The sequence below is a fragment of the Melopsittacus undulatus genome, chromosome 5 (assembly GCF_012275295.1).
Source record: "Melopsittacus undulatus isolate bMelUnd1 chromosome 5, bMelUnd1.mat.Z, whole genome shotgun sequence".
Classification (NCBI taxonomy): domain Eukaryota; kingdom Metazoa; phylum Chordata; class Aves; order Psittaciformes; family Psittaculidae; genus Melopsittacus; species Melopsittacus undulatus.
Genome location: NC_047531.1, coordinates 52129128 through 52143465, shown reverse-complemented (window position 1 = coordinate 52143465; position 14338 = coordinate 52129128). Strand labels below are relative to the sequence as shown.

At 46.1% G+C, this 14338-nt stretch overlaps 1 protein-coding gene across 1 annotated transcript in view; it reads left to right on the top strand.

Moving 5' to 3' along the window:
- Positions 1-7121: 7121 nt before the first annotated feature.
- KDM7A (lysine demethylase 7A) overlaps positions 7122-14338 on the top strand; it is a 67596-nt gene continuing 60379 nt past the window's right edge. Inside the window, exon 1 of the mRNA XM_034062854.1 lies at positions 7122-7237. Coding sequence (XP_033918745.1) covers positions 7122-7237 — 116 coding nt within the window. The remainder of the gene's footprint in view (positions 7238-14338) is intronic.

The following is a 14338-nucleotide window of genomic DNA, read 5'->3' as shown; positions in this document are numbered from 1 at the left end:
GAGCCTGGCTGGGGTGAGGTGACTGACCTGGCTTCCAACTCCTGCTCTCTGTCTCAGTGTGGAAAGAGGCTGCTGCAGGGAAACCTGGGTTGGTTACAGCAGTGGTTGGGGGCTGTGCCAGCCTTTTGCAATGTCTGCTCTCAGTGAGGCAGAAAATTGGCTGTAAAGAGGAACTGGCACACACCTGTTTGCAGCTGAAGCCAGAGCAGCTTATGTTAGAGGTTACCTGGATTCTACTGTTGTCAAGTATCAGCTGCAAGAGAGGCAGATTTCCTCAATGCCTTCTTTTATGTGGTGACACATCCAGAATCTATGGGAAGAGCTTCTTCAAATAGGCTTGTCAACAAGATTTTTTTGCAGGTCTCTTTTTTCTTTTTCTTTTCTTTTTTTTTTTTTTTTAAATCTTCTTCCTTCTTACAAAGACAATTGGTCAATCACAGCATCTTGATGAAGTTGCTCTTAGCCTCTTACTTCATAGCACATAGACTTCCTGAAGAATCAAGTAAATGATAATAAATTGGGTGTAGGAGACTTGCCTGCTGTTCTTTTTCCCCATCTGATTTTCCTTCCTGCACTGTCTCCTGCCCCTAGTTCTCTGTTAACTTGTCTCTACTCATAACATTCTGTACATAAAACACAACTGGGCTCTTTTTGCTCTGATTGAAGTCATGCTGTGTAAAAGAAAATACAAATTAGCTCTGGCCTTTGGGTTCCTGACAAGTTTCCAGCACTGCTTTCAGCACCACAGAGGTTGTGTAACTCCACATCTTGGTGCACTGACGTCTCCCGCTCTGTCATGAGCTGGACTGGCTGCTTGCACATCCAGGTTCAGCTGTTAAGAAGCTTTTAGCACTGAAGGAGGAAGAGAGGTTGCCAGCAGCTGGGTGAAATGTGGGAACTTGCTTCTTCCCGGGTAAATCCCTAAATCTTGATGTTTGTGCAAACAGCTCCCAGTCTAATGTGTGCTGAGTGACCGGGAAGCCCAGCATGGGGAGAGCTAATGTTTCAGTACAGGATTAACCCTCGAAGGAAGAATACAGTAGCAATTTATACAAACTATGGCTTAAGTTTGCCAAATCTTTTATGCAATAAAGCACAGGCACTTTCCTGCCTCCTCCAGGGATTCAAGCCATGTACACTGTTACACCATTTCAGCATTGCAAACGGAAGGGCTGAAGCTGCAGTTACCATGTTTTCAGCAGAAAACTTTAAGTCTCAGCGACTTCCTCCAAGCACGCTGAGCCAAACACCATCTCCAGACCTGCGAGTGAATGAGTTGCAAATGATGTCACTGGTTTGAAACGGAGCGTGGGCATGACGTGGGTGAATGTTCCTGGTGCTGGGTGTTTTCTAAAGGTTTCTGAAGCATGAGGCATGACTGAATGACTTGTGTTTTCTTTAATAGTTGAGTGGGTGAATCTTGAATCATTGGGCTGCTTTTATTTTTGTTAGATGTGTGTGGGCTGAGGACATGACTCAGTATTTTCTCTGCAGATGCGAAGATCATATTGCCAATTCTGGGTATACTTCAGGCTGTTTCATGCAGAGAAACCAGAATGCTTTTTCAGCCCTGAGCTTTACTTTTTGGCAGCCTTAAGCCTTTTGATGTGAAAATAAATAATTAATTAAAAAAATCAGTGCTTTCCCAAAATGTACAAAATACACTGAAGAAATGGCTGAACATGCAGAAATTACCTCTATCCCCGTGTTTTCCCAATAATTTATATATGTATTTTCATGTTATTCTGGAGATGTCCATTAATATCTGATTTTTCTTCCTGATTCTCCCTAGTCCAGATTGCTGCTGGGCCATCCCTTTGTCTGCTGAGCATCATCTCTGGTATTTGTTTTAACCAGCCATGCCCTGCTGGGTGAGAGCCACTGTCCTCTGACTGATGGCTGTGAATTCTCCCTCTCCGCTACAGAGACAAGGAGGCATATTTGTGGGTATATGTATGTAGTTCAGCCAGTACCCAAAAGAGACATAGAAGTTCCAGAAAATTTTCCTTTTTCCCTTTGACAACCTCCCTGTCCTACTCCCCCTTCTTTATCCTCTCTTTATGCCTGATACAAGGTATGGCATGTGCTCTGGGAGATGCGCAAGGCCAGACATGGGCTGTGGATGCTTCTATTGTGCAATGATGAGTGCTCTCTTCTCCCATCCCCCTTTCTCTGCTGCTGAGCAGAGTGCTGGTAGTCATGTCCTTGATAAGAATGGGTTGCTTGCTAAGACTCATAGCCCAGTGTCCTGGAACCACTGATAAACATTTTTTCCCTGCTGATACCAACCTTCAGGCTACCATGAACCTTGGTAGGCTTGCTGAAGATCTGGGAAGCACTAGACAATAACAGACTTGTGGGCGAAGGATGTTGTACGGGAAAGGCAGTCTTTTGGGTGATCAGAAGATGATGTATCTATAGGCGTATATTGTAGGGTATGTAGGGTGAACTCCATACACCCTGCTTTTTTTGATCTCTAACAGAGTTTAACCACAGAAAAATTCACTCTCAACCCCTAACAATGACTTTAGCTAATGTGACCTGTACGTAGCACTGTGATCCAAACACCACTACTTTCCTGACTCTATACTGGACCATACAACAGTGAGAACACCAATATAGCTAATTATAAGCCATATGCTCAAGCATGTATTGTATTGTTGGGGGCTGTATCATCTTCCAGTCATTCTAGTTCCTCAGTCCTAAGCTCTACTCCCTATTCTTGACATTTTTTCTAGCCTCCACTGCCCACCCATGGCAACAATTCACTTCAAACTTAGGGCTGAGTACATGCATTATCCCTCCAGACCTCACAGGAAGCCACTTGATTTGGTTAGCTCAAGTGTCTTTGCAGCCCTGTCCCAAAATGACACGGACTGGGTACCAGATCTTACCATATCATCTCTCAATCCTCACATTATTCAGGAATAATCCTACACTTTCAACCCTTTTTACCCCAAAGCCTCATTCCAGCCTTAATCATAAAGTAGCAGCCAATACTCCTCTAAACATAAACTGAAAGCCTCCTGCATTGCTGAGTATCAGCACTCAGGATTGCCCTGAGGATCAAAGGAGAGGGTGCTCTTTAGCTCTTGATATCCCTATCCCTAACCCTGACTTCAGTGTCTACAGACTCAATGCTCTTTATGTACAGGGCCATACCTCTGAGTGCCCAAGCTGTTCATCCCTGCCAGTCACAGCCTCCATGGCTGTGTCTCTAATAATGTCTTTGCTGGAGCACAGGCATAGGGCTGGAGCAGGCAGTGGGGCTTGCTGGATATAAAGGCTGGAAGTTGTCTTTGTTTTGAAGTGTCGCATGGGAAGATTTTGTTTGGGCATGGCTTGAAGGATCAACTGTTTTGCTGTGGCTGCTGAGAGGATGGTAAGTCTGGGTGCAGCCTAAAGCGTGGGGCAATGGGGAACATGACAGTGTCTGTATGTCAGTGAGAAAGCATGGAGGCACAGGATCACAGAGAAGCAGTGGGTCAGGGGTAATTAGAAAGGCTTGAGTATGCCTGATGTGTTCCACTGACTCCTCTCCTTTCTTGAAACAATCCTCATTGCTCCTGCCTGCTTACTTCTTGATGCCCTTCCACAGTTGCTTCATCACTGCCTGCACCCCTTGTCCTCCTGCCTCTCGATCTCTAGAACTACTTGCTCCTCTAGAGCTGGTTCTTCAGCCCTCCCCAGCCCTGTGGCACTGTTGCCTTACCTGCTTTTGGCAGTCAGAGCTCATCTGGGGGCCAAGCATATGAACCTTATTACAAGGTACTCTAACCGTATTTCATGTTAGCTTGTCTTGCTGGTTGGGAGCCAAGGACAGAGAGTGCTATGGCTGCAGGTCTCTTCAGGTGACAAGGTGCTGCTGTGAATAGTCATCTTGCTTCTCAAGTTTTGGGGGGATTGAGCTTTACACTTTCTTCCTTTAGTTATTTACATTCAAAGTTGGTATTAATTTTTTTGATTTATAAACTGCATTTAATAAGAGATTGTCACATAGAAGCTCTCCAAGTTTCTGGTAAGAATACTCATTATAAAGGGTTTTGTAATTCTTGCAGTGTGTGGTCCTTGGCTTTTCTGAACTTTTGCTGTATTACTTTCAAGGATAGTTTAGCACAGGTGGAAAGCAAGCTTGAAAAGAGAAAAGCTGACAGAGAGCAGATCAGACTGAGAGGGAGATGGTTAATGTTTGAGTTTGGTTTTGTTTTCAACAGAGGAAGCCAGTATTTCCCACCTGCCTAAGGAGTGTCCACAGCAGACTGCATCACTTCAGACCTTGTACTGAAATAAATCACAACAGCAAAAGGATGTTGTCTGTGGCAGTAGACAAAGTGCTTATTAAAAGGTGAGCTTTGCTGTGCATGCTTAAGGTTGCAACTTCTTTCTTTTCCAGAAAACCCAAGTTTGTTGCAGTAATCAAGGCTGGTGAAGGAAAGGTCCATAGAGTGCTGAGACCAGCCTGCTTCCTCATTCTTCGCACACTGTTGGGCAACTTTCTTCAATGTCAAGTGAAAACTTCCTTCTCCGGTCCAGTAACACTGTACTCACCTTGAGCAGAACAAGATCTCCTCCCCACGTAACACACGTTAGATCCCTTGCAGGAATGCCCAGCCGTGTGCTTTACTGAGGTGATTAAGGGTTTTGTTGTTTGCAGACACCTCCTGAAATACAGCATGTGTGTACTTTTACGGCCACTTTGGATAAAGTTACGCTGCAGCTGGTAACTGCAACTTTGAGATAAAACTCACCACGTGACAACCTAAGGAACAGCAAGCTAAGGAGCAAGGAACTGTTCACTCTCAGACTCCAGTGTGGCTCCATATGCTGCTGTTCTGTTGCACAAACACAGAATGACAACTTCAACAGTTGTCTCTTAGTAGTTGTTGTATTACCTGTAATTGTTTCTGCAAGAGCCAGGCCCTACCTAGCTGTGCTTCTGAATCAGATTAACAAAGAAAAACTTTGTTTCATGAGAAAGCCTCTTGATATACCTTATTTCCAGAAACCCTGAAATCACCGTTTGTTAACTTACCAGTGTTTTTTACAGCTATTAAGCTTAACATCAGTTTTTTTTAGAGGACTGATGTGTCTGTGGCCACAGTCTGAGCTGCTGAAATAGCAGGATGTGTTTGAAAACAGAAGAAGACCAAAACCTCCACTTACAACATCCTGCAGGTCAGAATTGTGTGCACTTTCTAAACGAGTCAGGATTTGGTCTGAGAAGCTGGGATTTCTTGAAGATATCCTTCACATTTGCTGTATTTCTCCATTCTCCAGTCACACAGCCTGCGTGCTGGATTTATTTGTTTTACATTTCCTTGCTGTCCAATTTGCTGCCAAATCACCATCTCGTGTTGCTGTCTTATATAAATGTTAACATTAGCATTAGCTAGCTTCACAATAACAGCCTAGAAAGGAAACATCTACTGAGCTTCCCCCTGCCAAACCAATCTACAGCATATGGGGTTTTTTGGTGGCTACTGGTAATTAAGGACACTGGATGTAAAATCCTAATGCAGTATGTAACAGTTATGTTCATTGTAACACCCCCTTCAACACGTTTAGTGTTTCGCTTTAAAGTTGGAACATTGAGCATGGAGGACATGACTCCCTGTTCCTTTATACAATATGATCTCCATCTAGAAATTCTGCCTGCCAGCAGGAAGGCAAGTGAAAAAAATCTCCATTTAAACTCTACTTTTCTAACCTTGATGATACATGACAAATGCGTCACTTTTGTGTCCCGAAAGATGGCATGGAATGGAACAGGGATGCAAACGTATGCAGAGAACTGGCCAACAGATAAACCAGCCACAAACCCCAGATGAAACCCCGGCCTGTATAGATGTTGTAAAACCCAATGTACCTCTGCCACATGGTCTGTTCCTACAGGAAAAAAGCACCACCACATGCCAGTTGTACCATTCAATGTATGGAGCTCAGTCTGCACACCGATGCGCTGAGGAAAAGCATTCCTCACGAAACGCAGTGAGTTAATGTCATGTGGTTGACTGTGTGTGATCCTTGTTTGGGTCTTCAGCTACTTTTACTGTAATCACGAGAAGAGCTCAGTTAAGACCGAAAGAGGACACGTCCTCGAGCAGGCCCGGCTCAGGCTGGAGCTGCCAGCACTGGAGTTCTACAGCACCTGCTCCTGTTTGCCAGCGCTGCCAACCACGTACGGGTCCCTGGCAGACACCGGTGTGGGCCTCCCTGCCGGCGGTCCCTCGCCAAGGCTGGTGCCGCCTGCGGCAGGTCCTTGCTCAGGAGGGGCCTCACGGTGAGGAGGCCGGACGGGGCACCTGCCCGGCGGACAGCCCCGTCCTACAGGCGCCCGTGACACAGCGCTGGGAGGGGGCAGCGGGAGCCGGCCATGAGGGACGGCCGTGGCCTCACAAAGGGCACCAGGAGGCCCGAGCTCCCACACGCTCCTTCCATCACCCCCGCTCTGCTCGGGCCGCTTCCGCCACCGTGGTTACATAAGGGGCAGGCGGCGCGCGCGCGCCGCGGCCCGCCCCCTCCTCGCCCGTGACCTCGCGGCACCCTGCCCCTCCCCCTTCCCCGCGTGACCACCACCCGGGAAGGGAGGGAGGGAGGGGCAGGGCCAGCGCGTGCCTCCCCGCGCCCCGCCCCCTCCGGAGGGGGGCGGCACGTGTGCCCTCCCCTCTCCGCACCCCAATGGAAGACCGATTCCCCCCCCCCCCGCCCCTAGAATTTGCCCCCCTCCCCCACCCCCCCGCAGCACCCCCCCGCGCACGCTCAGTGAGACCGGTGGGGCGCGGGGCGCAGGCGCGGCTGGGACGGGCAGGGTGCGGAGGGAGGGAAGGAGGGAGGGGGTGGGGCGGTCCCGTTCCTCCCTCCCCCCCTCTCCTCCCAATCCCTTTCCTCCTCCTCCTCCTCCCGCCTCCGCGGGGGCCGGGTGACGCACGTGCGCGCGCCCCCGCGCGCTGTTGTCCGCTCGCGCCCGCCGGTGCGTGCGTGCGTGCCTTGCCGGCGGCGGCGGGGCGCGCGCGGCGTGTGGGGCTGGCACGCGCGCTGTTGTTATTGGTGCCGCCGGCCGCGGCGCAGGGAGGAGGAGGAGGGGGAGCAGGCGGGCGCCTCAGTCAGTGAGTTCTTTAAAGATGGCCGGAGCGGCGGCGGCCGCCGCGACCCCCGTGTACTGCGTGTGCAGGGAGCCCTACGACGTGAGCCGCTTCATGATCGAGTGCGACATCTGCAAAGACTGGTTCCACGGCAGGTAGGCTCCGGGAGCCGGGTGGCGCCGGGTGGGGGGACGAGCGAGCCGCCGAGTCGGCCACCGGGTACAGGCGGTGGCAGTGTCCCGTTCCCCCGCCGGTAACGGTCGGGGGGACAATGGCAACGCGGCGGCGGCACAGAGAGACCGGGTCGCTGTTCGCTCCGGCTCCCCCCCGCGGCGGTGGCAGCGGCCGGTGCCGGCGACGACTGTCGTCTCTGGACACACGCGTCCTCGCTTGCGAGGGGGCGTCCGGGCCGAGCGAGGCGGCTGAGGGGGGAGGCGGTTATGAAAGAGCAACAGATGCGGGGCTAGCGCCACCCTGAAGTTGAGCCGGCTTTGGGGAGGCGTCGTGTCCCCCCCTCGCCCCGCTTCCACACGGTGTCTCTCCCGGGACAGGGCGGTCTCTTGACTGAGAAGCGTGGAACGGGCACCGCGAGGGGTGCCGGGGCTGTACCCCAGCCGGGCTGGATCTCCCGGTTTACCGGGTGTTTTGTCTGGGGCGGGAGATGAAAGAGGGTCGCCGTGCACCTCTCACCGCTTTGACGTTTCCAGCCCGGTCCCGAACGGCCGCTGCCGACTCGCGTGTGTTTTGCGAGACGAGCGTGTGGATAATACAGGCCCGGCGGCAGCCTCCCGGTTGTGAGCAGGGGGAGCCGGCAGGGATTCACGGACAGTTAAACAAAGGAGCAAGTTGGGGGCTCCGCGGCCCGAGCGGCTCGGCCGGGCCGGGGCTGCGGGGCTCTGAGCTGCCGCCCCCATTATGTGAGGCAGCCCCGGCGTGCTGGCCGGAGAGCTGGCGGCCGTGTAGGAAGTGCCTCGTGATTGACAGCAGGACATTTAAATACCCCCCGTGTAACAAAAACAGGCTCCCGGCGAGACAGCCGACTCGCCCTCTGCCGGTGCGGGGCGGCACGGCCCGGCCGAGTGCAGCCGGGTCGAGCGGAGCCTGCCGCTGCTTGAGCCCCCTGTCCGGCGGCCCCCTCGTCTCCCGAAGTTACCCATAAAGTCGGGACCGCACCGGGGTTTTGCGGCCGCGGAACAAAGCGGTGCGCTGGAGAAGACTCCCCGTTGGGAAGAAGTGTCGGTCCGACCGCGTTTGCCTTTCATCTCTTGCCCTCAGCGCTTGCAGCAGAGAAACGATGGTTGGGGGGTGTGTGTGTAGTGTTTGTTGTTTTTCCTTTCTTCCCTCTCACTGGCAAGAGAAAAACGCTGTCTAAAAGTAAGTTGCGAATCTAGGTGTTACTTAACAGTAATTGTTACACATGGGTGTTTTCTTGCCACGTTTTCGGATGAAAGGAAGGCTTTCAGTGTTTCAGATGTTGACTTGTACATGCGTTGAGATGATTTGTTCTTTGTACATGGGTTTCCCTTGACTCAAACCACAGTATAATAGAACCTATGAAAAAGGCTTTGTAAACTCTAAAAACTGCCAAAGCACAATAGTTGTACCTTAAAAAAACAATCCCATATAAATATTTGTAACTAGACTATTATTCCCCTTGCTAGTACTGTTGTTTGTAGCTAGACACACAACTGCTGCTTTGGATTATAGTAGCAGGTTTATCAAAACTTGGTCACTGCCTGTAGTAAAGGTGCAGACGTTGTCTGAAAGTCTTTGTACAGTTACAGGTTCTCTCTCTTACAAGTAGTTTTATGCATTTGCGTGCTGCTCTTCCAGTCTGTCTAGGCAATTGCTCAGCTTACATTCAGGCTTATTTTAAATGCCAGTCTTGTGTGCTAATATTATCAGGGTACAAATGAACTAATTTCTGCAATTGTGACGAGGAGGAAAGTGTTGACTGACTGATACAAAGGTGATGTGGACCTCTGTAGCCTTCTTAAAACTGGATCCCCATTGAGGTCCACAGTGGCTCCTGTGCCCTGTTGTGCAGTTGCAAGAAAAACTGTGCTAGCACTAAAAGTGTGGGAAGTAAGCAAGCAAGCCCGCCAGCAGAAGCTGGCAACAGCCACATTGCTTGGGGATTTAGTTGCACCCTCACCCAGTTTGGTGACCAAAGGACAGGACTGTGGGAGACCTGTTGTCCTCTCCCAGCTGTGGTCTGCTCTGGGAGTGCCTTTCCCCTTGCTCTAAGAGTATCTGAAGACTGTTACATAGCATGTGAATGAAAACATGTGCTCTCAGATCTTCATGTTTTTTGTGAACTTCGTGGTTTCATGCTCTCTTGATTATTATTATTTTTTAAATTTCATTTTATTTTTTTCCAGCTTGTGGAGTGGGACTGGTGTGACTTCATATTCAAAAACGTGTAAACCCATGCTTACTTTTTAGACTGTGGTACACTAGCATGATACCTAGCACGTATTATTGGATTACAGACTCTTGGCTGCCTTCCTGTGTATAGTTCGGAGAGTGCCTTAGCAGTACGCTGGAGGCAGCACGAAGTCTGGTCTGACACATTGGTACTAGTCCCTTTAAATTTTTTTTTTGTTTTATCCCCACCCCCTGGGTGTTCTTGCACTCTGTGTCTTCAAATGTCTGTGTTTTATTTACTGTTATCAATACTTCAATATTATCAAATATGCATGTTATTGCTCCTGCAAATACTTGTGTAAAAGCAAATATTTTGATGTACCTTGCAAGGTTGTGAGCTTACATTCTGGGTTTTAGTTACTCTACAAATGGGCCTAACATTCCGCCACAATCTTGTGTAATTAGCTCTTGCTGAACAAAAGAGCATAAAGTGTGTTTGTGTGGTGTTGTAGGCTTCATCACTTTCTTGAATTGCTTGCAGGAGTGGAGAGAGTACAGAGACTTGGGTCTGACAAACTGTCAAATCTTTCAGATGGGCAAATCCATTTGTACTTTAGGTAGTGTTTGTATTTTCCTGGTCTTTTTATCTTCTTTAAATGAGAATGTCACATTAAGCTGCTTCCCCCTTTATGGCTTGTCTAGGATATACCCCAGCTAGAACACTCCTTCATGCTGCTCTAAGTGTTCAACTTTTTCTTGAATCTGTTCAGTAACTCTTGACACCCATTTAAATTCTTGGCTTCATCTTCAAATGACATGTATCACAGCATGATAATTCTCGTTGTGTCTCTGTCTCCCTTTGTTTTTTGATGCTCTAGCTCAGTTTCTAGGTTAACTACATACTGTCGTCTTTCCTCCCTAGTGTTTTTCACTGTGATATATGTAACCACAGGGTGTCTTTTTTTAAACTGATCTTGCAGTCAGCTCTGTTCTTGGAGTATGTTTGTGGAGTCAGCTTTGAAATTTTTGTCCTTTTTTTTTATTCCGTCCATGATACCTGTACTCAACTAGGCTAATGTGCATTGCATAGACATCACTTATTCTTGTAGACTAGATTTCAAACAGGTCGGAACAAACTTTTAAGTTTAAGCATATAATTTAGCTTTTGTCAGCACAACATAAAGTTGTCTTCAATGCTTCAGGAGTAAATGTCTGTAGAGTTAGGTTTTTAAGGCTGTTTGCTTTGTAAAGCTGCACTGGTGCTGTACTGGCTGTAAAGGACGATGGAGAAGTCAAGTCAGTCAGGCAAACTAAGAATTAAAAATGCAGGTGCCCTTATGAAGTTTTCTGTGTAGCACTTTTGCAAGAGATGTTTTTTTGTTTTGTCAGTGAACATACAGTGAACTTCTAGCATGTCCCAAAGACAAAGAGGTAAGAAGTTATCAAATGGGTGAATGTCAATTACAGTAATGGTCTTTGCCTTTTAAAATGCCTATAACCTTTTAAATGTATTTTTTAACATTTAAAAAAGTTTTTTTTTTTTTTTAAACAAAGGACATGCTTTATTCTTCAAAGCCACGGAAGTTGGTAATAGAAGGGGAAACATCCTATTTTGTTCAAAATTGGTAATTTTTCCTGAAATTTTATGACAGTGTTAGCTTTGGTGTCTCCCCCTCAGGAAGAAGTAAGACAGTCCATCCAGCTTTGCTCAGTTTGTGTCTTTGATGTGTTGTGTAAACAAACTTGAAGCCCTAAATCCCTTTTCTTTTATATACTTTGATGCTTACAGAAATCAGCATTTCATTTGAGCAGGTTAGAGGGCAATAAAGGAAATAGAGGACAAATCTGTATGTAGTGGATATATTTATATACTTAAGTTGCAGAGCAAAATCAAATTGATTAATTTTATACAGAATTATTTTTAAATTGATAGCTCTTGCTCTCAGTATTAATTCTGTATTCTGAGCAGCTTCCTTAAAAGAATTTGCTTTTTCCTTCCCCCTTTCCTAGAGTAGTTCATTGATGGTATGTAGAACTTTGCCATGAAGTGTTTGATGCTTTTTACAACTTTGTCATTATTAAAAACCATTTAGTAACATCATTTGAAAAGAAAGGCATTTTGTGTACCTTTTGAAGATGATTATTTAAATTGCAGATGCCTCGAGGCTTTTTTTTTTTTTTTCCAAATGGAAAAAAAACTCAAACCCCAAACAGTGCCAGAATCACATCTGAGCTAAGTTCATGTAGAACATAGTTTTTCTGATGTTGTATAGATCTGAGCATGTCTTCGTTTGGTCTCTGAAGAAACATGAAGTTTCTCAACCACTCCTTAATCTCATCTCAGTTTCATAATCAAGGTTCCCTCTTGTACCTCTGTTAGGTTACACAGCACAGGTCCTCTTAATGCACTGGTTTGTACTCTGAAGGCAGGCTTTCTCCTTGAGAAATGACAAAAACGCACATGCTATAGTGACTACTTTGCCTGAGTTGGTTCTTTGTTTTAGAGTTTTATACATGAGATTCTGCACGATGGGCTCGCCTGCTATTTGCTGCTGAAATAGACTGTCCCTTTCCTGGCTGCATGCTGCTGTAATTTCTCTTTTGCTGGTCCAGTGCTTCTCTGATTGTTCAGTAAATCAGCTCTGCTCAGGAAACGGACAAAACCCATTCTTTTGCTGGGTTAGGGTTTTGTTGGGTTACTGAGCGAATAGGCTCAGCAAGGGCTAGGATGAGTCCCAGACTGTTGCAAAACACTGGTGAAGACTGTATTGCTGGAGGAGATGATGGTGGGAAAAGACAGAGGAGTTACCCAGGTTTTTTTCCTCACTGTTTTTTTCTGGGATCAGTGCCTCACGCAAAGTTTTGTGGAACTTTGTTTTTTGTGTCCGAGTCACCATATGTGATTCTGATTTGGATCTAATGGCCTCGTCCCAAACCTATGGGGCCTACAGGGTTGCTAGTGAGGGACTATTCATGAGGGATTGTAGTGATAGGACAAGGGGTAACGGGTTGAAACTTAAACAGCAGAGGTTTAGATTGGATATAAGGAAGAAATTCTTTACTGTTAGGGTGGTGAGGTACTGGAATGGGTTGCCCAGGGAGGTTGTGAATGCTCCATCCCTGGCAGTGTTCAAGGCCAGGTTGGATGAAGCCTTGGGTGATACGGTTTAGTGTGAGGTGTCCCTGCCTGTGGCAGGGGGGTTGGAACTGGATGATCTTAAGGTCCTTTCCAACTCTTAACTATTCCATGATTCTATGATTCTATCTACTCATCTGGTGGGGTCCATAGCAAGCAAGGCATTTCCAGTGCAGGTGCAGTATTGCAACCCCAAAGCATCACCTGTTTCCAGAGATGGGAGCAATGCCTGTGTCTGTCTTAAAGGGACTTAGAGGACAAGATATGGTGATGCTCATGTCAAGAAACATAGAGACTGCAAAGAGAGACTCTTGGGAATGCCTGCTGATGCAGACCTGTTTACAGAAAATTAAGGCCTTGTAATTGTAAATGTTTAGGGGCCTGAACTGAATCAACAAATCATTGTCTTGTCACTAGAGCTTTTGGTCTGGCATCAGAGGGTCTTGAGCTGACTTTCTGCTTTTATAATGTATAAGTCATAAATCCTTCCTGTACCAACTGGGTGCATGTTAGTAAAGTGTTTTAGACCTCAAGGGAAAGTTAATGTGTTTGTTAACCTTACTTTTCTTTGGTTTATACTTGTTTCTTCAGAGGTAAAATGAAAGCCTCAGTTTATAATCCAATGAACTATGAGTCCTCTGCCAAAGAATTAAGTGACTTCAGCTCTTCTAACAATACAAAAGTTGTAACTGTTTTGGTTAAACTGAGAAGAAACTAATAGTAATAAGGATGCCAGACTAACACTTGTGTAATTGGGTGTCTGTTTCCAATCCTCTATATTCTTCATTTGAGCAAACCATTTTTTCCCCTCTCAGTTCCCATCTGTGAAGTGGGAAGACTTATTAATATATATTAAAGTAGATGCATTCTGCCATAATGAGTGCTGTATTCAAATTTCTTCAGTGTTTGAAACTGTGTAGTAATGTGTAGAATTATATGTACATCGTTCTTTTTTTCTTTACCATTTTCTTGAAAAACTGGCTTTGTTTGAAGTATGTGTACTTAGAAAGCTAACACTTGCTTCCCTCAGATCTGTAATTTGGTAATTTTTTTCTTTCATTTGATGTTTTGGAATAAAACACAGTAGATGTTTTAGAATATGCATGCTGACATACTAACTAGGGCAAGGAAAAAAATACTGTCCAGTAAAGATCTGTAAGAGAACTGAAGTGTACATAATTTAGCTTTTAAAATTAGAATTGCAACAAGATTCTGGTGAGTTTTGAAACAACTATTAAATACTAATAGTTCTAACTTCTAAAGTACAAATCAATTATTGCCTGTTCAGTGGTAGTTAAAAGATACAACAGTACAGCATTAGTCACTTAAACACTACCTTTAATTTTTTTGCAGTGTTATAGCTTATCTCAATCAATATTTTTGATTTTTTTTTTTGTTGCTGGTTCTTGACCATGCAAAGGCGCTGTAAGTCTTTGTGTAATTTAAATATTCAATAGTGGATTTTATTTTTGTTAGCTAGTTCATTTATGGTTATTTTATAGTCCAAAATGTCATTTGTTACTGCTTAAATAGCATTAAAATGTTTTTGAAAGTCTCTGGTTTGTGACTTCTGTATCTACAAAGTACAGAGGTAGGAGATGTAGGGGCGGGGGGCTGCTGCTTGGTACACCTAATTTCTGTATATATCTACAAGGTGCTACAGTGCAGAGTGTGAAATATATTCCTTTTATTTTAAACTTATCTTAACTGCTTTATAATGCTGCGTTCTCTTATGGCAACACAATGGCAATAA